Source organism: Ictalurus punctatus, chromosome 21 (genome assembly GCF_001660625.3).
Source record: "Ictalurus punctatus breed USDA103 chromosome 21, Coco_2.0, whole genome shotgun sequence".
In the NCBI taxonomy this organism is placed as follows: domain Eukaryota; kingdom Metazoa; phylum Chordata; class Actinopteri; order Siluriformes; family Ictaluridae; genus Ictalurus; species Ictalurus punctatus.
The window spans coordinates 3434747-3462321 of NC_030436.2; the positions used below are offsets into that span (position 1 = coordinate 3434747).

The 27575-nt window shown below is 41.0% G+C and overlaps 1 protein-coding gene across 1 annotated transcript in view; it reads left to right on the forward strand.

Annotated features, from left to right (window-relative positions):
- Positions 1–27575, forward strand: part of atg7 (ATG7 autophagy related 7 homolog (S. cerevisiae)) — a 115126-nt gene that overhangs the window by 30748 nt on the left and 56803 nt on the right. The window contains exons 13-17 of the mRNA XM_017450797.3: positions 3024–3218; positions 3508–3658; positions 6978–7054; positions 8713–8828; positions 11829–11904. Of these exons, the coding sequence (XP_017306286.1) occupies positions 3024–3218; positions 3508–3658; positions 6978–7054; positions 8713–8828; positions 11829–11904 (615 nt within the window). The remainder of the gene's footprint in view (positions 1–3023; positions 3219–3507; positions 3659–6977; positions 7055–8712; positions 8829–11828; positions 11905–27575) is intronic.

Here is a 27575-nt window from a genome sequence, read left to right on the forward strand (position 1 = left end):
CTGCCCCATCTTCCTTGCACCCTCAATTAATATTTTTAAAAAGAGGCTGAAAGCATATCTCTTCTCCCAGGCGTTTTTAATCAAATTTTTACTATTGTCCGTCTTTCTTTGGTTGTTATTCTGTTTTCTCTTTTACTTTTCTTACTCTCTCTGTTCAGCACTTTGGTCAGCTTCGCCGTGTTAAACGTGCCATATAAATAAAATTTACTTACTTACTTACTCTTTTAGAGTATGTAGTTTGGGATATAGTAGTAGTTTATTAGAGGTTAAGGCTGGGGTTAGTTTTAGGCATAGGTATTGCATTATTTAGCTATAGTAAAATTCAGTAAAAAAAAATCAGGCATAGACCTGACAAAGATGGTACTTCCTATTTGTGTGTCTGTGTGGTTTTCAAGCAGTTCTCACTCCAAAATCCCCACGTCCTCCTCTGCATAATTCTTGCTGGTTCATTCTGCTGAACTGGAGTTCTGTTCTGTTTACACACGGCTCATAATTTATTGATGTTTCCTGCATCGATCGCCTCCTCCTGTTTGGCTAATGAGCAACTCATTCTTTACCTTTGCAAAACCCCTGTGTGATTAGAGCTAATTAGACTCTGCTCTTATCTCAGCCATAATTAGTGCTCTAGTCCTCGCCAACCTGCTCTCACACACGCACACAGACATGCTGCAGAAACCTCCTTAGGGTAATACTCATTTCGGGACTGTTGAGACATCAGAATGTGAGCGATGAATGAGTCACTAATCACTTCAGTCTCATTTGCGTCATCTTTACGTCATTTTTTAAAAAAAGTTGACAACTTTTATTTAAAATATTAAAATTAAAATATTTTTCACGTTACAATTGAAACGAATAATGAAAGGAAGTGCACAAGATGTAATGGGACTATTATGCAGACCTGAATAGACATCATTAATTATACTGTGTCTGTGATTTATTTACCTAACAGAGTATATGAAAAGCCATGCAGTGATAAAGTGACCCACTTTAATACAGTCAGGCTGCTATTAATAGTCCAAAAAGCCGTATACAAGTTCATTGCGTCTTGGCTTGTGTATCTTTTTATTTATCTTATCTTTACTTATTTTCCAGACTATAAGATGTATTTTTGTCCTCTTTTTCATTAGTTCATTTTCCTTCTTTTTTTTCCTGGTGGGTATCACAGTGGTAACAGGCTAAGTTGGTCAGTCCAGACTTCTCTATAACCAGCCACACATTCCAGCTCCTTCTAAGGGATTGCCAGACGTTCCCAAGCCAACTGTGCGATACAATCTCTGCAGCAGGTCCTGGATTTGTCCCAGGGTTTCCACCCAGTAGTATGCACCTAATACAACTTAGCCAACCAGGGGCCATCCGTGCCAGGGGCCTCTCGACTCCGTAGTCCTTCTGGATTGTCAGGCTCCTCACCCTATCATGGAGAGTAAGCCCTGCAACCCTTTGGAAGAACCTAATTTCTGTCCTTATTCTTTCAGTCACTGTCTAAAGCTCAGGACCATAGGTGAGGATAGAGATGTGGATTGACCAGTAAAGTAGGGCTTTGTCTGCAAATGAAGCTCTTGCTTCACCACCACAGACTGCTACAATAGCTGTAACACTGCTGTTACTGCTGGCCTCTATCAATCTCGCACTCGCTTTTTCCATCACTCGTGGATTTAAGAGAGTGTGAAGATCACACAGCCACAACCTCGTCCAGTGCTTTCCACATATCTTGCGAAATCTCATTCATCCCATCAGTCTTGCCATCAGGAAGGTTTCAGTAATCTCAGCCACAGAGATGGACTCCAACACACCAGCTGCTTCTGCCGCTGACTTCTGAAGGGAGGGCAAGTACTTCTTCCATCGCTCAACAGTATCCTCAATAGAGGTCAACACCCCCCTGCACTTGCCTAGCAGAGCTTGTGTATGGTTTATCTTCCCCTTCTGAGGCACTTAATGATGCCAGGACATCTTTTTTCTATGGTCTGTCCAAACTCCTTTCATGCCAGGGATTTTGCTTCTCCAACTGATTTAGTAGATTCTGCAGCCCTTCTGGCTCTAACATTCCCCTCCTTTCCATCTTAATGGCTTTCCTACCAACTGCTGTCCAACAGCGCATTCTAGGGTTACTTCCATGAGAGGCACCAACATTCTTCCGGCCACAGTTCATTGCAGCCGACTCTACGATCGAGGAATTGAACATGGTCCATTCAGACTCGATGTCCCCAACTTCATTCACTACATGGCAGAAGCTTCCAGAGGTGTGTTAAATTTGTCTCTTCCTGAAGTTCATGCCAGTTTCTCCTGGGTTTACAAGATAAATCTGACCAGCAACAAATCCAGCTCATCACTGAATGTTCATGATCAGATGACCGCTCTATTCATTTCTGAAGTGTCTAAGATCATTCGGCGCAAGGTGTTCTGGTACCAAGTACACTTACGAGCTGTGTTTGAACAAAGTGCAGTCCATGACTTGCACAGATGTCTAATAACATTTCACCACTCAGGTTCAGATTTACATCATGTTACATTTATGGGATTGGCAGACGGTCTTATCCAGAGCGACTTACATTTATCTCATTTTTGCAACTGAGCAGTTGAGGGTTAAGGGCCTTGCTCAAGGGCCCAGCAGTGGCAGCTTGGCAGTGTTGGGATTTGAACTCATGACTTTCTGATCAGTAGTTCAACATCTTAACCACTGAGCTACCACTCGAGCTACCACTTAACCACTGAGCTACCACGACGTCTTTACCGCTACCCATGATCCGGGCAGCCATTCCCTCCAATCATGCCCCATTCCCAAAGCAGGATTTCCCTGCAAAAATGCATTAATTTGTTTATCTTCATTAATAGTTTTGTTGTTTTTAGGATTGTGCTAGATCTGTTGTCTCTCCTAGCGAGACTGAAACATATGCCAGCTCATCTCGGGACACACACGCAACACGCATGCAAACCTCAGGATCAAGTCCCTGCACCACCATGCTGCACTATACAAGAAATATATAATTTTGCATAATAAAAAATCCTCTTTTGTCTGTCCATTCCAGAATACTGAAGGATTCAACATGAGCATCCCCATGCCTGGCCACCCTGTGAGTTTTTCTGAAGCGATGATTGCTCAGACGCAGAAAGACGTGGAACAGTTGGAGTCACTAATCTCAGCACATGACGTTATCTTCCTGCTTATGGACACACGGGAGAGTCGATGGCTCCCCACAGTCATCGCAGCTAGCCAGAGAAAGGTATATTAACTTTTACTGGTCTGAATAATACATCAGTGAAGAAGTCAATGCATGTTTTTCTAGACTATAATTGACCTCACTCGATAAATTGCAACACATTTTAGTGAGACACAAATATCTTATAGTACAGAAAATGTAGTAGAATAAAGACATGCTTGCTTTTTGTTCAGTGAGTGTGGGCTGTTTAAATCATTTTTCTGTCATTTCAAATTGCTAGCAAAGTTAGAAAAAAACGTAGCTATATTGCGTTCTGAAACAAATCCGTCCCTTAACGTCTCTGCCCTTCCAGCTTGTAGTTAATGCAGCTCTGGGGTTTGACACCTTTGTTGTAATGAGGCATGGCCTTAAGAAACCCAAAGACTCCGACGCTGAAGACTCCAGTGCATCATCATCCTTGTGTGCATCAGACTCCTCTTCAGCCTCGACTCCAGCGACACCAGGTAGGACGGATCGTACCAGCGAACACGTTATTCAGTCATTTTATTTCCTGTTGATTGAATATGACACCGAATGAAAGGACTCCTTAGTATCTATCCTAGTGGCTTTTTAAATCAGTCAATTATTGAAGAGAGTGCACAGTTCCATCTCTAATGAATGAATGTTATGATTACTGAAATAATGGTTTGGCAGATTTGAACTGGTTGCACCCATTAAAAACGCACCAGCGAAAGTAGTATTTTCGCGATCACTCTCCAGGACAACCATTTCGCCAATATTATGAAATTCTCCCTTGAACAGCTTTCAGTCAGTCAGCAGGCGTACATTTACATTTATTCATTCAGCAGAAATAACATACCATTCCACTGTAGAAAAACCACTGACCAGATGTTAGCATGGAAAAACATGAGCAATAGTCTCTAACTGTAAGAACAAGATGTTCTTGATCTCCATATGATATACCACGTATGTTAACTCCGCCCCCACCCCCCATTACTATTACTTATTACTATTACTGTACTATTTCTTCAGACCGAGTACAAGTATGAGTACAGGTTTCTTCTACTCGTCATTACCGATACAGATACTGACATGAACAACCTACTTAGTATTAAACTCTCAGGGACAATAGTGGCCATGAAATTTCTTTATAACATAAGCTAGTTCATTTTAAAACCGATGCAGTGGAGAATTGCCCGTTTTGTTTTTAATTTGTACAGCTGTAAGTGAAGTACGTTTTTGTTTTCATTGCGTAAGAATCACTTGTTGTCATAGCAGCTCATCATCAACATACAACATACCGGTTAAGCATTGTTATTTTCACTCACCTAGCGTTGCCTGGAGACCTTCTGTTGCTGTTGTGCTGCTCGCAGTGAACTCATCGACTGCCATCATTAATTGTGAAATACTTCCAGATTGTTGTCATTTTGTGTCATCTGTTTATTAGCATGCCAACGTTCACTAGGATTATACCACATGGTATTGTGTAATTGGTATTCGGATGATTTTTTAATGAGTAAATGAGCACAGTATTGGACTAATACCCGATACCACTATCAGTACTGCTGCATCTCTAGTTTAAACATCAAGGAAAAATCTAGCATAGAAATCTGATCAAATATCGGTCAAACACTAGTTAAACACACTGATCCGACGGATTTGAAAGTTTCCCTAATGGGTGTGGCCGTCTATTCAAACAAGCATGTTTGATTGACGCGCCTCTATCTTTGTATCAATGTACCTGGTACAAAGCTTTCATTGATTAGTTTAGATTTAACTTGTTATGTCACTCGGACTCAACCAATTTTGAAGGCTGTGTCGGAGGAACAAGTGTTTTCTGACTCGTGATTGGCGAGAGGAAATCTGGTGAAAAGAATTCTGGTGAAGTACAGGTAGACACTGGAATATCCCCAATTATTCAACTTTGTACTGCAGAGTTTAGCCCACAAGACCAACATTAACCTCAAGGCAGCGCAATCACAGATTTCATTTCCCTCTATTCCTCTATAATTAGATCTGTTTTCCGTCTATCCCTTTTAGGTGTGTTTGAGTTTCAGAATAAAATGGAGATTCCAGAAATAAAAAAAAAAGTACTATACACCCAATTTTTTTTTTCTTTTCTGCTTGGCTGAAAACCAATAAAAGTTTATTTAGAATGCTTCAAGTTTTTTAAATGATGATTTGAGGAGATTGTTTGGAAAGGCTTTTACCCATTCAGGTCATTTTTAAATGTCTGGTAGTAGTAAACTACGGTACCTTTCCATGTGTTGAACTTGAACATGTTAAAGACATAAACCTACACCCAGTGTTTATGTTCAGTTTAGGTGGAAAAGCAGGAGCTGGAAGGAAATGATTTAGAATATGTTTCTGCTTCTGCTTTTCAAATAACAGGTGCTAGAGGTTATTTGAAAAGATTTTCAGCCCACTCTATTAGAAACATTTGTGTTAGAAACTTTTTTTTTTTTTTTTCTCTTTTCATTGGTGTTCATTTCTGAGTGCTGAGAATGGCATTTTTATACAACTGTGTGTGAATTACACCTGTTGTTGCGTTCAAGTGGTATTGGAAACGGGGAAGTTTTCATTGAATTGAACATCCAATGAAGTCGCAATTACAAAAGGGGAAATTGGGGATGATCCGCAAGTTTATTAGATGTCACATTTAACGCAACGCTTCGTCTTTGACATGATAAAGTAATCTGTTTTTATAAATGACCGTCTGATAAGAATATTAATTACTCTATAATAAGTCTGAATTGTATTTTTGGAAGTTATGATGTTGTGCTATAAGCATAACTGTGCAAAAATGCACACTCACCAGCCACCGCCATACTAATACTCGTTATGGCCCAACTTTTGCTCTCAATACAGCCTCAGTTCTTTGTTGTATAGATTATTGTACCCAAGTGTTGGGAGCATGTTGACATGATTGCATCGCGTTATTGCTGTAGATTTGTCAGCTGCACATTCATCTTGCAACTCTCCCGTTCTACCACGTCCCAAAGGTGCTCAATTGGATTAGGATCTGGTGACTGGTGAACTCATCGTCATGTTCATGGAAGCAGTTTTTTAGAGGACTCGTGCTTTGTGACATTGTGCATTATCATGCTGGAAGTAGCAGTTGTAAGATGGGTAAATTGTTTCTATGAAGGAATGCACATGGTCAGCAACAAATCAGAAAGGCTATGGAGTGAAATCTGATGGTTTAGCTCATCCACATTAATGTTTTCGGTTCACCACGGTTGTAAAGGGTGTTGCGCATTAAAAATCCCATGATGAGCAGTTTCTGAAGTGAATAAATGTTAGCGCATATGACACCAACAATCACGCCATGGTTCAAGTAACTGAGATCACTTTTTCCCATTCTGACGTTTGATGTGAACATTAACTGACGCTCATGTCCTGTATAAGCATGATTTTCTGTGTTGTGCTGCTGCCGCGTGATTGGCCGATTGAGCAATATCATTGCCTCTGGATCTTTCATTTCATGGGTCTCCTGATGAGAATCTGAATGTATATACTGTATGATTTTCCAAAAAGCATGTGAACACAGCATAAGATCATTAGAAGTCATTAAAGTCTTTTTTTGGACAGTGGAGGAGTGAGTTAGTAAAACTAACAGTTCAGTACCGTGCTCTAGACTTACTGCCTTATACTGTACTGTAATGAGAATGTGGAAGTATAATCAAGCCTGCATTTCATGAATATGTGCTCAGACCAACGCGCCTGCCATGTCTTTGCCATTAAAGAACAAATAATAGCAGATGATGGCACAATGTATTTCATTTATGATTTTATTAAAGCTTGCACTGTTCATATTTTCAGGAATGTCTCTGTTCTCCAACATACCTGGCTATCGACTGGGCTGTTACTTCTGCAATGATGTTGTTGCCCCTGGAGATGTGAGTTTCCATGTTTCCTTTGATAATCATTAGTTCTGATTTAATGGTAGTATCCAAGAAATGTATCTTGATCCATCCATCCATCCCAAAATCGGTCCATATCCATCCATCTATACATCCATCCCAAAATCGGTCCATATCCATACATCCATCTCAAAATCGGTCCATATCCATCCATCCATGCATCCATCCCAAAATCGGTCCATATCCGTCCATCCATACATCCATCCCAAAATCGGTCCATATCCGTCCATCCATACATCCATCCCAAAATCGGTCCATATCCGTCCATCCATACATCCATCCCAAAATCGGTCCATATCCATCCATCCATACATCCTTCCCAAAATAGGTCCATATCCTATTTTATTCTATACATCCATCCCAAAATCGGTCCATATCCATCCATCCATACATCCATCCCAAAATAGGTCCATATCCATCCATCCATCCATCCCAAAATAGGTCCGTATCCATACATCTATACATCCATCCCAAAATCGGTCCATATCCATCCATCCATACATCCATCCCAAAATAGGTCCATATCCATCCATCCATCCATCCATCCCAAAATAGGTCCATATCCATCCATCCATCCCAAAATAGGTCCATATCCATACATCCATACCAAAATAGGTCCATATCCATACATCCATCCCAAAATCGGTCCATATCCATCCATCCATACATCCATCCCAAAATAGGTCCATGTCCATACATCCATCCCAAAATAGGTCCATATCCTATTTTATTCTATACATCCATCCCAAAATCGGTCCATATCCATCCATCTATCCATCCATCCCAAAATCGGTCCATATCCATCCATCCATACATCCATCCCAAAATCGGTCCATATCCATCCATCCATACATCCATTCCAAAATAGGTCCATATCCATACATCCATCCCAAAATCGGTCCATATCCATCCCAAAATAGGTCCATATCCATCCATCTATACATCCATCCCAAAATAGGTCCATATCCATCCATCCATACATCCATCCCAAAATAGGTCCATATTCTATTTTATTCTATACATCCATCCCAAAATAGGTCCATATCCATACATCCATCCCAAAATCGGTCCATATCCATACATCCATCCCAAAATCGGTCCATATCCATCCCAAAATAGGTCCATATCCATCCATCCATCCATCTTTCCATCCATTGTCGTATTTATCCAGCCACAAATACATTCATCCATTTGTCCATAATATCCATTAAGACTCATCCAGCCATCCAAAAAATCAGTTCAATTTGATCCATCACTCCAAAAAATCCAATCTTGTGTATCCTCCTATCTATTAATCTAAAAAAATCCGTTCAATTCCATTCATCTACCCATCTATCCACCCAATCCCATGTCATCTGTTCATTCATATATATATATATATATATATATGTGGATGTATTTATGTATTACTTTTTATAGATGAAAAAAAAGCATGGAATTTGTAACACTCAGTTTTTAAATATTATTTTAAATAAATGAGAAAATGGTACTGAAACTTTGCCCCTAATCGATTACTCGAAAAAGTAATTGGCCAACTAATCGATTATGAAAATAATCGTCAGTTGCAGCCCTATATATTTATTTTTTTAATTGTTTGTTTTAATTAATTATTATTATTTATTTTTTTAATCCAGTCGACCAGGGACAGGACTCTGGATCAGCAGTGTACGGTGAGCCGGCCTGGTTTGGCCATGATTGCCGGCGCGCTGGCTGTTGAGCTGATGGTCTCCATCCTGCAGCACCCAGAAGGGTGAGAGCTATATCACATCCACACATACACATCTCCCAACTCAGTCTTTTCTTTTAAATGGACAAAAAAATCAATAGATAAATTTTTTTTTTTTTAAAACACCTTCCTCATATACGCTATACTTAGCTAACCATCAACCACTTTCCTGTCTGGGCCAACAAATGAATCCATTAGTTTAATGGACCCTTTTCACACTTCCACTTTAGAACCCAGAAGTAAGCAAAAGCAGAGTAAACTAAGCTTTTAAAATGCTTTTGTAGCGGATAACTTTACGCTCAATGCCTATTTAGCTCCCGTGAGATAAATAGGCATTGAATGATTGATTGAGGAATATAAATATAAATAATAATATATCAGTTAAACTTAAAAGAGTGCAATCGGAAAAACATTCCAATATGTGCAGTGGAATGTGCAGAGGTGGTTTGTCAAAACCTTACACGAGTAAAAGTGAAGGTATCCAACTAAAAATGGACTCAAGTGCCATTGCTGCCTTTATGATAGCTTCTGGAATCAGTACTAGTTTAAACTGGCCCAAGCGAAATATAACCAATTAGTTTGAGTAAATCTGCAGAACTTGCATGCTTTTTCAAACTAGACAGATCATGCCTTTTAGGGACGCAAAGACGACGCCTCATTTTATAGTCTTTGCTTACTCTAGCATGTTGTAGTATTTTACTGACGGATGGCCAGGGCTGCACATCCTCAAGGTAAACACTGCAGGCTTGCCCATGGTTAAACTGCACACGGATATCTATAGATTCAACTTTACCTCGTAGCATGAAAAGGCCACTGCCGATCACAAATGAGTACAGTTCTTCATATCATCTTTTTTTCTTCCTGATAAACTTGATCGGATGCTATACTGAAATGACTGGGTGCTAAACTGAGACCATTCGATTGATTCGTAACAAGTACTTTCAAGGGATGAATAAACGTGTAAGGAGCGTTGAGAGTTGTTTTTATTGGAAATTTGATTGATGTAATCCATTTCGCAGAGTGTGATGAGTAAAAAAATAAATAAATAAATAAACGACAAAACTTAAAAGTCTGCTGAAATTGCACACAGAGTAAACTTCTTAAGTATCTAGCAAAAATACCTTAGCATCTATCAGTATATTTATCTCTCTCTCTGCATTCCTTTTGTGCATTTCCTCATAACATGCCTACTCTCCCTAGTGTATGTATGGATTTCAATGTAAATAGAGCCATTGCCGTTTCACTAGACAGAGCCGATATCTTTTATCTCTTCAGGTGCATTAAATGATTGTGTGAGAGACGGATCGGGGGCTGAATAAAAGGATCTGCAACAAAGGATGGAACATAACCGAGGGAGACTCTTGTCTTTTTCATTTTAGAGTAGCGGCTAAAATGTCTGGCTCTGATATTTGTGAAAAGTCAGAAATCACAGTGCTTTTTGCCTGAAATAATTGTTGTTTTAATACATAAACCGAGCATAATAACGCCACTGAAAGCAAAGCTTAATCTGAAATGAAATTGTAGCTGTTTTCAGCGTTTCACTGATTACTTTGTCAGTTCAGCCACTGAAGATTCATGTTATACTTCAACTGTTCAGTAAAAGGTATTTGGGAATGCTCCTGTGTTCATTAAGCTTGCTTGTAAAAATTGTGCCTACACATATTTCAGCATTCCTTACAGGATTTTGTGGAGTTTTGTTGTGATTGGTGTGGCCAAAAATGCGGATTTTGGTGTGGCTTTTAAAAAAAAAAATCCGCCATGCAATTTGCTGTTTTCATTTATTTATTTATTTATTTATTTTTGACCTTTTTTGCAGAAAACTTCGCGAATTGGCAAAACTGCAACTGCAGGAAATTGTTTTCGCAAGGTCTTTCGTTTGGGAAGTCTGCTGGTAAATGAGACCTTTTTAAGTCAATAACACGTACATTTTTTGACCTCTAAAGTAAACAGAGTAGACGATGTTGATTCAGTTGTCCGGGCAGTTCGAAAAGTACGCCTCGTGGAAAATGTCGGCTTTTTCGACATGCGGTATCTGTTAGGGACGCTCCGAACGACCGGCCGCCGATCGGATAATCGCCTCCTATGACTCGATCGTTAGTCTGTAAATTTGGCCGAGCTCACGAAACCGATCGCAGTTTGATGACGTGAAACGCGAGCACGTAAAACACGTGATGACGTCAGCGCTACGGTCATGTCATCGGCAGTCTGGAATTATTACGAGGTCTCAAGAAACAATGAAAAATCCGCCATTCGCCGTGTATTTTTAAAAGCCTGTTAACATGTCCGTCATAAAATGAATATTTGTCGTGCTTATTTATTTGATTCTCAATTTAACGACTCTATCTGAAATAATTACATGACATCGGAATCTCACCCGGGCTCATTAAAAACGTCTGCCTCCGAGGGGAATGACATCAGCAGTAATTAGTGCTGTGATTCTACAGGGTGTCCCAAAAATGACTCCATACATAGGGGACTACGTACGGTACGCCATTACCACAGAAGTCGTCCCTTCGTCAGTGGATGTTCGTGGACGACTTCTCGATGGGTCCGCAGCACTTCCGGCCTTTTTGAATTTGTTCATAAGTTTGGCAACGGTCTCGTGTGTGATGTACTTGCCGTGTTTCCTGTTAACGTCCATCACAGGCTTGCGACAGCTTTCTCATCCAGCCATGAGAATGATTTCGTTACGTATTTCTTTTGTTAAATATAATATGATAGAAAATAAACTAACTGTGGAAAAATGTCGGAAGATCTTTATCTGAACATTGTTCATTGGGGGTGTTTGGTGTTTTTTCTGCAACCCTGGTAGGATGTTTATATCTTCAGGAAGTGTGGTGAAGAGAGAGAGAGAGAGAGAGTGAGCGAGAGAGGCTTACTCTCAGATCAGTCAACTGAAATATAAATGGATTTCAAGGGAACTGATGCATGGAATGAGAATCTGAAAGACGGAGCAATCCAGAGAGGCTTTTATATTCGTTGTGTGTCATCTCTCTATTTTCGTCCTCTCTCTCTGTTTTGCAGAGGCTACGCGGTGGCGAGTAGCAGCGATGATCGCATGAACGAACCGCCGACCTCACTTGGCCTCGTCCCACATCAGGTTAGTGAGTGCAGTCATCCAGAAAGTCCATCCCTTTTTCTCTTCTTCTATCCGTACGTGACCAGCCGGACGCACGGCTCATGACCAATGACGTCACCGATTGAGGAGATTTAACAAACAAGTTTTTAACTCCAGATCTTTTTTTTTTTTGAAAAAATGTAACAAAAGCATGATTCTAAACGCTTTTATCTCTTATTTTGACCGTGTCTGAGTCACTCGTCTGTTACTCGTGTATTTCCCAGAAAATCCGGGTTGATCTTTAGATGTGAAACAAAGACGTGATGTCATCTCGAACAAGAGGCATGGGCTTACTTGGCAGACATGCTTTCAAAACACGTCTTTGTGCTCATCTATTCAGCACAAACTCTCAGTGTTAATGAAAAATTCAGGTCTCGTACATACAGCGCCCTCCACTAATATTGGCACCCTTTGGTAAATATGAGCAAAGAAGGCTGTAAAATAAATAAATAAATAAATAAATAAATAAAACCACAAAAATACTCTGCTCTCACGGATATCAGACACAACACAGGTTCATCAAACAGCAAAATCTTTCGTAAATATAGGTGTGCAACAATTATTGGCACCCCTGTGAATTCATATGAAGGGCACTGTATGTTGTTTTAGAGGCCAGGTAGTGGTGAGACATTAATATATACGAAGTGAAAAACTACCAAGGCAACTGATGTGTTTTATCTTAATACATAACTTGCAAAACTGCTGCACGGTGTACAGTCTTAATGGCTGCTTTTTATATCGTTTCAAGCTGCTTCTATCACTTCAGTGAGCTTTCCACTTCCACTATAGCATGCAGTAGCATCACATTTCAACATAAACGGGCTGTATTAAGAATTAAGTGTGCGTGACTACACACTTACTGTATTTAGGAGTTACACAGGAGATTCGATGAGTCTCAGTTGTGCACAGTTCTGATCCTGGACTTTTTGTTTTGTTTTCATCGTCTTCTCTCCCCCCCCACTCGAGTCTAGTGCCAGTGTAATGCATCATATATGTCATGCTGAAATGTCTGTTTTTGACAGTACTGTACAAAAGTCTTCGCCACATGCGAAGACATGCCGTAAAGCGAAGTGTTAAATGTTTCTACGTTTAAAAAAAAAATCTCATATAAAGCGCAGCAAACAGTAATATAATTAACAAAGTCAATATTTGGTGTGACGGCCCTTTTGCGTTTTAAAAACGCAGTAGATCAGTAGACCTCGGGTTTGATTTGATTTAGAAGGAAATTGGTTGGTACGTTTTATACCCAGTCATGTTACTGACCTGTTGCCCATTAACCTAATTAGTTGCAAAATGTTCCTCCAGCTGTTTCTTTTTAATAACACTTACTTTTCCAGCCTTTTGTTGCCCCTGTCCCAACATTTTTGAGACATGTTGCAGCCATCAAATTCAAAATGACCCTTATTTTTTCATTAAAACGGCACATTTCCTCAGTTTAAACATTTGATATGTTTTCTATGTTCTGCTGTGAAGAACCTACGGGTTTATCAGATTTGCAAATCGTTGTATTCTGTTTTCATACACATTTGTCTACATTTTACACAGCGTCCCAACATTTTTGGAACTGGGGTTGTGATTTGAAGTCCATTTTATGCAAGTACACCCTTTCAAAGAGCAATTTAAGTCTTTAGAATATTCCGACCGCGTTGGGTGGCGTAACCCGCTAGTAAAGCGCTTCAGCTTACTGGTGTTCATTCACTGTTCAGCTTCAGCTCATGCCGCTTAAGCGGCTCAATCCCCGACGTTATTGACAGCGTCTGGAAGATTTGAAACACTAGAGCTCTCCTTTATAGATTTTTCTTCTTCGGAAGACATTGTCGGTGCTAAATGGTAAATGGCGCACTTATATAGCGCTTTTATACTGTGTCTCATTCACCCATCACACACACACTCACACACCAATGGTAGCAGAGCTGCCATGCAAGGCGCTAACTTGCCATCGGGAGCAACTTGGGGTTCAGTGTCTTGCCCAAGGACACTTCGGCATGTGGAGTCACGTGGGCCGGGAATCGAACCGCCAACCGTACGATTAGTGGACGACCCGCTCGACCACCTGATCCACAGCCGCCAGCGGTGCTAGTGCTTGCTGCACATCTTACTCCAGCAAATGTGCATTTTTATCTTGAATTGAACAAATATCCGAAGTTCGACTTTTTAATTTGACAGCCCCAGAGCAGACGAGAGGACAGAAGCAGCACGAAGGGCTGAAATCTCGGTGACGTTCATTGTCATGTGAAGAAACGTGCCTGTAAACACATTGGGCGATATGAAGTCCAGCAAAAATGATCGAGGTCGTGTCCATATACCGTGCGATAAGTGCGTACTGTAATTATCCTGACAGGCCTAACGTTAAACATAACCTATTCCTCTATCAACCGCCGAAGCGTCGTTAGGGAGCACGCGTCCGGTTAATGAAAACGTTTGCTAGTTATTCAAAGAAAATGATTCTTTTTTTCTTTAAAAAGAAATGCTACAGGAAGCAGTACAGCACATGTAAAGATTTGCAAATGAAAGCTTTGATTTAAACACCCAGCAGGTGAATAAAATGCATTAATTACACAATTCGTCTTGGCTCATACGACTTCGAGACCGAATACAGCTGTGCACTACAAATACTTGCGCTCTGTATTCTTTGAAGCATGCGAAGATGAAGCGTTTTGAAACATAGACACTTGAAATTTGGAGGTATTTTATATATATATATATATATATATACACAGCAACTCCACATGCATTTACATTCTGTACTGTAACAGGAACATTACCAAGTACTTGTACGTGGAAATGAGGTTATACTCTTGGGTGGTGTTGTAAATATATTTAGAGTTTTTATAGACCGAGTGACGTTTCACCCATGTTTATGACAAGACTGAGACCATTGATCTGTGGTCTCAAGACCAGTCTCGAGTACCACAACACTATAAAGCGAGCTGTAAGTGTAGCAGATGAGTGCTTAGTCAGCTTGTCAGGCTCATTTTCTTTACAGGAGAGCACACTGAATTAACAAAAAAAACATTGGCATTAGTTCTCCCCGTGCTGCGGGGGTTTCCTCCGGGTACTCCGGTTTCCTCCCCCAGTCCAAAGACCTGCACGGTAGGCTGATTGGCATGTCTAAAGTATCCGTAGTGTATGAATGTGTATGTGATTGTGCCCTGTGATGGATTGGCACCCTGTCCAGGGTGTACCCCGCCTTGTGCCCCATGCTCCCTGGGATAGACTCCAGGTTTCCCCGCGACCCTGAAGGAAGGATAAGCGGTCTAGAAGATGGATGGATGGATGGATGGATGGATGGATGGACATTGGCATTATTTTATTAATTCAACAAATTAAAATAGCTCATTTAAAGCATGATAAAATATCCTAAATAGCCTACATTCTGTGCAAACATTAGTATTTTTCATGGCCTCGATTTAGTATCTCGCGGCTTCATTAAGTTGTGCGCACAAGTAATTGTTGGTGCACGATATAGAGGAATAAAATGCAAAGTAATACAGTGTACTGGATCAAGCGCTATTTTATAAGCTGCTGAATAATGAGAGTTGAAGCTGTGTTGTTAAAGCAAATTTGCCGTAGTGGAATAATTATAACCAGGACTATTCAGCAATATACTAAACTCCTGCTCGATGTTTATTTCAGTGCTTGCCGTCGTCACGTTCATATATTACCATACTAACCTTGCTTATTATTATTATTATTATTTTCTGTTTTTTTTTTTTTTTTAATTTTTATTCTCTCGCTTTTATGTTAGCAAATAATGTGTTTTCCTTTTATAGAATTTTTTTCATCCCTGATTTTTTTTGCACATAACGGCAGTCTTTTGTTTGAAAGCGGTGGTCTAGATGCTATTCACAAACACTTGATGTGTTCAAGAAAATTCTGGCAACCGCGGAGGCATTGAATACACGCGGGACTTTTGCGTAATCTGTATGGTGCCCCCAGAAAACCGACATGGACGGGTGTTTAACCTTTGTCTGAATATTGTAAGTTTCCAGCGCGAATATCGACGTGACCTTCAGACCTAAATTACCAACGGGGTCATTTTTATCCTGGGTATAAAAATATACAAAATACCAGAATACACATCTCCAGCTTCTACAACCAAATATCTGAGTCACACTGCCCAGCAGCCCATGAGGCAAACGCAGTTTGAGGTTGCTGCGATTCCTCTTTTAAGGTGAGATTTCAAATCGGAAAGTGTTGTAAGGTGAACAGAGCTTAGGAGCAAGAGGAGAGATGTTCATCAGAGCTGCAAAGTTTCGATAAATCACCTGAGGGTGTGAGTAGAAGAATTATCCTCTACACTATATAGCCAAACGTTTGTGGAAGCCTGACCATCCCACGTGCTTTTTGGGCTGCCAGTCTTCTGGGAAGATTATCAGTGAGGTCAGGCTGTGATGTCTGATCGGGAGGTCTTGGTCATGTCAGTGTTCCAGTTCATCCTGAAGGTGTTCAGTGGAGTCAAGATCAGGGCCTCTTGAGTTCTTCCACTTCACCCTTGGCAAACCTCCTCTTCATGCTTTATTCACAGCCGTATCGTCATGCTGGAACAGGTCCGGGCCTCTTAGTTCCGGTGAAGGGAGATTGAAATGCTACAGCATACATAGACATCCTACGCAAGTGTGTGCTTCTAACTTCGTGACAAAAGTTTGGGCAAGAACCTCATATGGATGTAATGGTCATGTGTCCACAAACTTTTGGCGTAAGGGTAAGTGTGTGTTGGTTTATGGAAAGCCAGTAGAAATATATGTCCGTAAGTATATTCTTAGTCTATTATATAGAAATGTAGCACTATATCTTAAAGTTTAATTCTGAAACCTCGTATACAGTATATCGTGAGGTTTTACAGATGAGGGATGTAGCATGGGGCCTTGCTCCTTGTTTCCTTACATCTGCTTAATATAATCTTTCCTAAATATGCCTTATTACTCAGAATGGTGCCGGTGCGTCATCCGGGAACGTGCAAGTCAAGTCTTTCATGCTTTTTGTTTCGGAAGCACGAAAAGCTGCAATCAGGACCATTCGGAAGTGCCTGTTGAACATGGATGCATGAGCAGGGAGCTTTTGTTGAGCTGACACACACACACACACACACACTCATTTATAAAACTAGCTGGAGCCAGGTCTACAAAAGGTCCAGGTCTAAAATGCACATATTTGGCGGCGAACAATTGAAAGAGGGAGTAGTGTCAGAGGTGGAAGTCTGGGGTGTGAATGCGTAAATCAGTAATGAATAGGATTCTTTGGAAAGCACCACACGCTCAGCTCGGTTATCACAGGCTTATTTATTTTCCCTGTTTAACAGTCGAATGCTCGGTGATGTTTGCTTGCTTTATAGCTCCCTGCACACGAAGAGAAAAATCGGAGAGATAAAAAAGGAAGATCCCCGAGAACTTTGACAACCGGGATGTTTTTAATCCCATTTAGCCGGATACTTGATCACTGTTGCATTTCAAGGCTCTTTATTATAATAACAAGGTATTTTCCAGCTCATGTTTTTTTAATCATGAGGAATAAGAATAACACAGAACACGTTGCTATAATTACTTTTTTTTTTTTTTTTTTTTTTTTTTTTTTTAAATCTGATACTTGTTTTTAATTTGAGCCACACATTTTTGTGCCCTCTAGCAGGTGCTGTGACCGTTTATTTTTATTTATTTATTTTGATTCCCCTGCCAGGAATGTGTCCTAAAACTCGGAAACGGGTGATAATTTTTGCACTTTCTTGTCCATTTCCCATAGTCAGTGCGTTTCTCGAATGGGTTTTTGGTTAAATGCCTGAAATAAGGTCTGTGGTTCACACAAGCTCAAGATGTTTACACACCTCCAGGGTCGGGGGTTCGATTCCCACCGTGGCCCTGTGTGTGCGGAGTTTGCGTGTTCTCCCCGTGCTGCGGGGGTTTCCTCCGGGTACTCCGGTTTCCTCCCCCAGTCCAAACACATGCATGGTAGGCTGATTGGCGTGTCCAAAGTGTCCGTAGTGTATGAATGGGTGTGTGAGTGTGTATGTGATTGTGTCCTGCGATGGATTGGCACCCTGTCCAGGGTGTACCCCGCCTTGTGCCCCATGGGATAGGCTCCCGGTTCCCCGTGACCCTGAAAAGGATAAACGGTATAGAAGATGGGATGGATGGATCTTGCAAACTATTCCAACTCAAACTTTCCAACTTGTAAATTTATCAATTTATAGTATCCCCCCCCCCCCCCCCCCCAAAGTGGAACAGATTGAAAGCACTAGTGTTCGTGTCAGTGACATCGAAATCAAGCGACCGTGGTGTAGTTTGTTTATAGCCTTTTAAGTTATAACTTTTTTTTTTTTCTTCCGGCGATTATATTTCCGCTTCAAAATTCGTGAAAGTTGTGTTCATTTGTGAAGATTATCGTGATGAACAAATCATGCAAGAACCAGTGAATCGCTGCATGTGTTTCATTACGATCATTCGAATATGACCTTAACGATGCACTGTGACAGTCGTCCTTCATCTCGCTTTATAACAAATGCTTCACACACTGCTCCTGCTCGACCCCCCGCCTGCACACCAAAGCCTGGCACAGCATCTCAATAACACTTCTCACAAACACATTCTCACTCGTCAGTGCACACACACACACAAGCAGGGGGCTAATGATGAAGCTGAGGACACCCAAGCATAACAGTGCAAGCTATTAACTCTGTCGCATTTCCAAAGCAAGCTACACATGAGACCCCAAGCAGCGTAATGTCATCACCCCCCCCCCCCCCCCCCCCCCAAAAAAAAAAATCCCTAATTGCAAAAAATTCAAGTCTCCATGCATAACCAGATTAATTTTACATCCAGGCTTTGACTTTAATGTCTTCCGTCAGTGCCCTTGTTCAGGGAACGGAAGATGGAAAATCAAACATCGAGAGCTTATTATTTCTTTGACATTGCATATCCTGGTAGATTAGTATGTTTCCCCTTTTCTTTTAAGTCATTTAGTATAAGGAATAGCAAAAGCACTTGATGTGATGACATTGCAAACTCTTTGTTGTTTTTTTTCCACCCTTCAAGAAAAGCACTTTTTTTCTCATTAGGCAACACTACCCCCTTGTGTAGACGTGGAATATTGCATGTTCTTGAATGCGTATTGCCCATATTCCGATGGTTTCAGTCCGCTTGATGTTTTGACCCTGTGATCCATCTGACTTTTTAAACTGACCTACAGACCTACCTGCGCTCCAACATCATCCACCCCTCATGAAAATGAGCAAGAATGAATATATAAAAAGAATAACACGTGCAATAAGTGATAGAGGAACACTGTTTGATTTAAAGGCCTTGTTTTTAACACAAACGGCAAAAAGTAGCACCGTGTTCAAAATTATTGGCCCCCTTTGAATAATTAATCATCTGTGAATCCTGCCCTAGAGAGAAGCTGCATTCACGCCACGTCATACGAGATTCCGACTTGTAAAAAGCGTTCGCGTCCTCCTCAGCGCTGTCTTTCGGATGAGACGTCCTGACTCTCTGTGCTCATTAAAAATCCCAGGACACTTCTCGTAAAGAGTAGGGGTATTGGTGAGATTGGCCCTTCTCGATCATGGCCCATTAATAATCCCCATCTCTGAATTGGCTCCATCACTCTCTCCTCTCCACTAATAGCTGGTGTGTGCTGGGCGTTCTGGTGCACTGTGGCTGCCGTCGCATCATCCAGTGTTGATCTAGTGGTGATTGAGAAGATATCACACACACACACACACCCCCCCCCCCCCCCCCCCACCACCTACTACGTAAAGTGCTTTGAGTGTCTAGAAAACCGCTATATAAATATAACTAACTAACTAGAACAAGTAATTACAACTTCAACTAAAAGCTAAAAGAGCTCAGACTTGTACCACCTGACTGCTGCAACCTTATATAGCCGTTAGAATATCTGTGTAATTATTTGTATAATTAACTATTATTAATGTCTTAATAATGCGAGATTAATCTGAAAATAAACTAAAGACATACAATAGAGTTGGAAGTAATTTTTCAGTCGTCAACGTCATCATCTCGCACGTATCCGTTTAATTCCGTGGACGTGAACAGCTCCGAGTAGAACGTCCGGGTCGTCGTCTGGTAATTCCGGTAATTCCGACACGGCGTGAACGAAGCCAGGCTAGCAGAACTGAGTCCATCCTGTAATGTGTAACAAGGTTGTGGACACTTACAGAGGGATCTCAGGACACATCTGCGCACAGACCATTGCTTAGGTTTGTGCATGTAGACTCCCTTCTTCAGTTCAGACCACAGGTTTTGAGAGTGAAATGATTAGTGCAAGACATTTGATTCTTGTGCTTTATTAACCATTTATGTCTTGCGATGTTAGTATATTTGGCTCATCATCTTGTTTAAAGCTCTAACAAGTGTGACCCCCGTGGCAGAGGCAGAAATATCCTGACGCTTCGCAGAATAGCATCAGTATTCACAAGAGCACCAACTACAAAACAGTCCCGAAGCGTCACTGATGCACCGCCAGATTTTACAGCAAGGTCTCAGGTGCTTGTGCTCGTATTCAATTCCCTTTGGCACCAGACATGCCGATGGTGTGCATGATCACAACACACAATTCCAACTGTTCTTCTAGTGATGGACAGAAAAGAATTCACTGAAAATTTGACTAAAAATATTTTCAGTGAGCACCTGCATCTGCCGTTTTATAAGGAAATGAACTGATCTTTTGTTATAAGCATTTTTCAGGACGTGCCACAGTTCTAATATTGCACATTACTGTTATTATTACTGTATAGATTTTACATGTAACTACAGTGCCTCCATTAATATCGGCACCCTTGGTAAATATGAGCGAAGACATCCTCTTCTCAGTGCGTTTGAGACGATATAGGCACGCGTCCAATTAAAGGTCGATTCATAACATTTCCAGTCGACTGGAACGTCTTAATTATTGCCCTGCTGGCGGAAATGGGCATTTTCAATGCTTGTGTTCTTTTCTTCGAGCAATGACAAAGGAAATGAATGACTAAGGGAATTTGGCCTATACGTTACCTCATATTTATACCCTTGTGAAACAGGAAGTCAAGGTGGAACAATTTCCTGTTCCTAGTCACCCAGGTGTACTAAAACAATGTAAAAGATCAATGGGAATATACTTTAAATATATTTTTCTCATATGAATTAATAGGGACACCAGTAAATTTGCATGACCGGGTCTTCCAGCGGTAGTTTCGCTTGGTAAGGTTGAAATTCGAGCCATTTATGTTCACATTTAATTGCAAGACATTGTAAGAATTCATGAAGCCAGCCTCAAAATATGTATCTCAAAGACATTTGACTTTGTGAAGTCTCCACTGCATGCAAACCCCCCCCCCCCCCCCCGCTTCGTCACTCGCTCATTATAAACGTGAAATGCATCAGCAGCTTCCATTCCTCCCAATCTCCACGTAGACGCTTCAGCTCTTCATATCTCCCTCGAGCCCATTCTTTAATTTGCTTTTCAATTAAGATCCACTGCTAGCAGAATCTGTACCGGGGAAACATGAAGAACCTTCGGGAATTGGCACTGATTAATTAAAAGACGGTTTGCTTGGATTTTTCTCCCGTGTTTATTCCGATGAAGGCCTTTTGATCCAAGTCACAATTTTCACATGGAAATATTATTTCATGACGGTGAGGTGTTCATTACGTCATTCGACTCCTTTCCGGAGACAGTTTTTAGAGCTGCAGAGTATGCTTCCGCTATGAAGACATTTAACCGAGACGATTATCAGAGTTATATTATACATTACATGTGGGGGTGAATATTGCGTAATTGACTAAATGAAGGTAACGTGGTAGTGTCATGTAGACGGAGTCAACACCGTCTTTCTTCTTTATGTAAGTGAAGTCAGCTCACTAACTGACTTGTAGACTTGTCTTGTAGTCACTGCTCGTTTGGTGTGTCGACAAGCCAATCAATCTGTGCCGGTGAATTTTATATCTGGATTCCAAGCCTGATGGTAAATGTTGCATTTTTGCGACAAGAACCCACCGTACTGGAACTAAACCGTGTCCTCCGGGTTCTGGTGGTGTCCGGGATTTTCCCACACTCCTCTCTGCTGCTCACACCGAGTCTGTAAGTTAAGAACAGTTCATCAGGAAGATGAACATGAACAGTACACAGATCAGTGGAGCTCAGTAAACTTACAGGTCAGCTACTGACCTCCATGTACATGCTGAGTATAATATATTTGCTATGAGTGGCTCTTATACTGCATTTTTTCCAGGCAAGCCATCCTGCTGCATATTGGGCAATCTTTGATGATTCGATTGAGGCGTGAGAAGAAGCAGCAGCATGTGTTATTTGTCACAGTGAAGGAAAGAGTGCAGGATCAGCCTCGATACAGCCTTGAGGAGGTAGTGTTAAGGGCCTTGCTCAATGCCCCAGCAGAGGTAGCTTGGCGGTGCTGGGGCTTGAGCCCCTGACCTTCTGATCGGTAACCCAGAGCCTTAATGAACCATTGAGCCACCACAGCCCATGACTGAGGAGCTGTGCCTTGTGTTGTAGGAAAGGCCTACACCCACCTTGAAAATTTAACACGGAGAACTTCCGAGAATCTGCAGCATTTTGGACTCGTCATGTAGTCGTAGAGGTCGCAGTGAGTACTGGGATGGTCTTTTGGTCTGTTCAAAATCGCACATCATTGTCGCGTGCTCAGCTTCTTTCCTGAAAGCATGGTTCTACCAGGTGGCTCTAAATCTCTAGAGCATCTTCTCTGATGTGTCCTAGGTGTGTGGCTAGGTATGGTACCAGTTTTTAAGATCTGAAATATTGTCCCCATGTATCCACCAGTTGTCATCATGCAGCTTCGCTCTATTCTCCATCCAGGACTATTTTTCCTCCAGGCTACATTCGCTTAGAATTTTCTTGCCGTCATGTGACAGTTTGTGCTCGCATTCTTTCATGTGTGTCAGTTCTTTGTTCTTCCTGTGTTTCCAATTTTCCACAGATGGGACATGCACGGTCATTGTTCTCTGTTCACTGCTTGGGCTACATCTTGTTCTAGATGTGTTCACAGTAGCAAGTGACAATGCAACAAGCGTTGTTCATTTTCTATGTATGCAGAGCTGTGATTTCAATGCCACTGACGAGCAGCAAAGTGACAAAATGACAATGTGCAAATTAGATATGACGCAGTAAAAAGCACCAAGTCCAGGCACTTGACTGATTCCTCAGAACAATACTACAGCATACAGTCCAACATTTCTTCAGTTCCCCACTTTACCTGCAATTAGTTCACATTTACTGTTTGATACACACACACAAAAAAAAGTATGAACATCGTTTCATCTTAACCTGTCACGTACAATTAAATATGTATAAATATGTTACGAAGTGAAATAATACCTGGAAGGAAATAGCAAGATCATTGATGCCTCTGGTGAGTGTACATAGCTAGTGCCATGTATCAAGAAACTCTGTACTCCACTTCCCATCAGCCACTGCACTGCACTAGCTGTCACTTGACCACCTGCACCTGATTCATGTTTTGTTAATGAGCACTCGTGTGTGTGTGTGTGTGTGTGTGTGTGTGTGTGTGTGTGTATGTATGTATGTATATATATATATATATATATATATAGTCCTTGTCTGCACTGTTTGCTTGTCTTTCGTTGTTTTAGACTCTTGTCGTTTATATCTCGGTGTTTTGTTTCATGCCACAGTGCTATACCAAGTTGTCTTAGTGTCTTTGTCTCATAGTACGTTTGTTTAAATAAATATCATTATCTGCACTTGCTTCTGGCTCAACCTCAATACGTGACCACTAGCTTGCTAGCACATAACAATCACCTGTCACACTGATTATTGCATTGCATTTAATTTGTGGTTAACTACTTAGCACTATATGCTATATATTACGGAAACCCTAAAAGGCCATCCGATATAATGTTTCTTTCTTTCTTGTTTTTTCATGATCTCGACTACATTTTCCCGTGATCTCGATCCCCCCCCCCCCCCCCTTCCCCGCATTTTCTTGTGCTGTTTTTCTCACAATTTAATTGAATAAAGAGAGAATCTCGTGGGTTGTGAATGGGACTGGTGTTGCATGCGTGTTGGCTTCTTCACCATCGCCGTCATACCACGTAATAATGGGCCGCTTTAGAGATGGACTTCATCTCTGCATTATGAGAGAGTGGCGTCCCTTTCTCAAGCGTTGGACACTGTGGACGTTGTCAATCTCTGACAGACATAGAGCTGTCCCATGTCCCATGAATTTGTTCGTTCATGAGGATTGCGCTAAGCTATTGCTGCCTCCAGGACTGTAAAAACAGCGTTATATCATGTTGAGTCATGATCATGAGAAAAAAACTTTTATGACGATATCATGAGAAAACAAGAAAGAAATAATAATAATAATAATAATAATAATGCATGGCTGCTTTGGGCTTCCATAATATGTATGTCCTACACTTCTTATCTTATTTAATATTTTTAAAAATACTGGCCAGTGCATGCCCACAAGCATCAATAGCATCAAACTACAAGCGACTCAAGTGACTTGTTGCTTCCCGGTGTCATTGTAAGGTCATAGGTGAGTAAGTTTACATGCATGTGCTCTATCTCACTTCAGTCCTGCCATCAGAAAGTGTTTCAGCTCTCCGTTGTTGGTCTGATCGACAGTAACGTCAGCATCATTAATGGTGTCTGAATCTGAGTGTTGTGGCATTTGGATGAGTTGGGGGAGGGGGGCGTGGTAGATGGGGCCGGAGAGTAAGTGTCACGTCTCTATGGTCCAGTCCATTCCTTCTTTACTCTTATTCTCATTCTGCTTTATTTCTGCTGTCCATTTTGTTCTCTGCTCACGGTCTGTTTTCTTATCAGCTTTGTCCTTTTCCCTGTCCCACTCGCTCTTGTTCTCACTCCTCTTTTCTGTTCTGCTCTGCTTCTCTTTCTCTCTATATCTCTGCTGGGTGCGTAATGGCTTTACACGAATGTTAACTTTCTAAGCTAATTCTGTTCCCGTTCTCTTTTTAAAATTTTTTTATTTTTATTATTTATTTATTTATTTATTTATTTTGAAAGTTCTTCAGTGGTGAGCTCTTTTCTTATCCACAGTAAGAATCTTCATCGAGCTTTTGGTCGATTCAGATTTTTTTTTTTTTTTTTTTCTTTTCTATTAGATTGGTGTTTTTATCAGCCGTGGCTTTACTTGACTTTCACTTCCACCAAATGCAAGTTCTAATGTTTTTAAAAGCTTCCCAGTTCAACTTGAAGTTATCATTTACCTGATGTTCAATTAAAATAATGCTCACGTTTGAAGATGCTGGTTTTCTACTGGTTTCTTTGACTCCTAAGTTGCCATTTAACATGTTCTATACTCTCAGGTACTGCATTAAAATTCTCCTCTCTTACAGGGCCAGGTGCTTAAAAACATCACACATTTGATTGTTGCTCCTGCACCAGGTCTCCTACCAATCACTGTACGTTACAGCCCCTTATCAGGCATGCGAAGGACACGTTTTGATTCTGTGTGTAAGAAACGGCAGGGCGCGTGAGAAAATCGGCATTTATACAAATGCCTCGCACCTTTACGTAAACAAACGGCCCCAAATCACTACGACAACTTCTCTTTAAATGGTGATTCGGTGCTGACGTGTGTTCAGTCTAGTCTTCGATTACATTTGTCATTATTGTTGTCATTTCTACTGTTCCATTTGGAAATGAAATGTATTAGCGCACGAGTGACAGGAATGCATTTAAGACGTGTCGTTATTCTCTCCAAACGTGGAGCAAGTTCGCACTGGGCGAATGAAATCGACCGATAAGCTGCTTCTCATTCTTAGCGAAGAGGTTCATGTGGTCCTTAAAAGCACATTCCGGGGCCTCTGAGTGGTGCGACGGAAAAAGCGTTTGCTCTATCATCCATATGTAGCGAGTTTGCATTCCGATGATGCCAGGAGCCCATGAGAGCAAAATAGGCCTTGCTGTCAGGGAGGGAAAGGTGGCATACTCTCTCTCCCCTTTCGAACACAGTTACACTAGCCAACCGTGGTCGTCTGTGAGCTCATGCATGCGGAATTGGATGGATTAGAGCTTTCTTCCAAGTGTGTTATGCCCCGCCCTGACATTCCATGAGCGGCGCGGCAGTTTGAAAAGATGCGATCGACTGGCTGCCTTGGAGGAAGCACGTGATAGCCTTTGTGTTGTGTGATAAGTTAGTGGTATGAATCAGGCATGAATAAACCGGGGAATAAACCCCTGATGACTAACCTCAAGTAGTCAAATCGTCAAGCAAATCATTATCCCAATCAGTCTTTATATTGTATTTTACATATCACCTTGCTGTGACCTCCTATTACTCTATCAGTTATGCTGGCATGATGGAGAATAAGTGGGATGGAGCTCCTCATAATCGGTTTACCCTCAATTACACTTTTAGACCACTAGGGGTTTCTCTATACACATGGTTAGAAATAGTACTGTACTGTGCAGTGCGTTCACACGCTTTGGAAAACAAGACACCGGGACTCACGATTACTGAAGAGTGAAGCGTTTTCACTCTTTTACTGAGTTGGAAATGCTCCAAATAAGGCCGCTTTGCATTCGCAGTGCCACATCGCCAGAGCTATACTCGATATCACCCAAACAACAGCCCTTTACGACTCCTTTACTCACTATGGACACTATGGATTCGCTTTCTGCATGCAGTATAGGATCACGCAATTTATACTTTGGCTTAAAACAGACGTTTGAATCTTGCTTAAACATTTAATTCCGTCTTGTGATGGGGTCTAATGAAGAGACTCCAGTGGCAAAAAGAGATCTTACTGTACCTCCTGTTGAATGCACACACGATTAAATATACGCTCTTTTAGTTCATCCAAAGAGCTCACACCGAGCCTGCCAAGTCGCGCCATCAGTGAGATTGTTTTGTCTTCAATCCCAGATTCTGACCAGAAGTGAGGAACAAGCAAGCACAAATCTTAAGAGAAGGAAGGTTCACGGGATCTTCAGAATAATCAAACAGAGATTAGCAATGTTTTTGTCTCATGTTAATTCTGTAAATCTGTCCACCAGATTGTAAGAACGTGGGGACATTTGGCCGGTCCCCAGAAAACTTTTTTTTTTTTTTTTTTTTTTTTTTGACTGCAGCTTTTATTTAAGAAAATGTAAGAAAACTAAAAGAGCCTATTTTTTTTTCCTCTTAGTTACTGAGGTTAAGGTTATGTTTAGATTTGTAGGCATTGCAGTAATTAGCTGCATTAATAATTATGTTAATGGAAGGTCCTCACAAGTTAAATGTGTGTGTGTGTGTGTGTGTGTGTGTGTGTGTGTGTGTGTGTGTGTGAGCATAATTTTCTTAGAACTGAGAAAATCTCAGTTCAAATGTTGCTTGTCTTGCTTGCAAGCGTTGGCGTAGGGTTAGTAGTCACTGAGTTCTGTCCAGTTTTAGAGTAAACAAATTCAATTGGATTCAATTTGATTTGTATAGTGCTTTCATTATACAAATAGATACTCATCCAAATAGAAATCTGGATGTAGTTCTACATCCCTGAAGAACAAGCCAGAGGCTATGCGTTCCAAGATTATCTCTATATTTTCGTAGTTTGGAAACGTGACGAGGAAGAAAATAAATGATCCCTGGCTTAGGCTAATATATTATCACGTTTATTTATCAAATAAGTGAAGTACAATATTGCAGTGGAAATCATTGC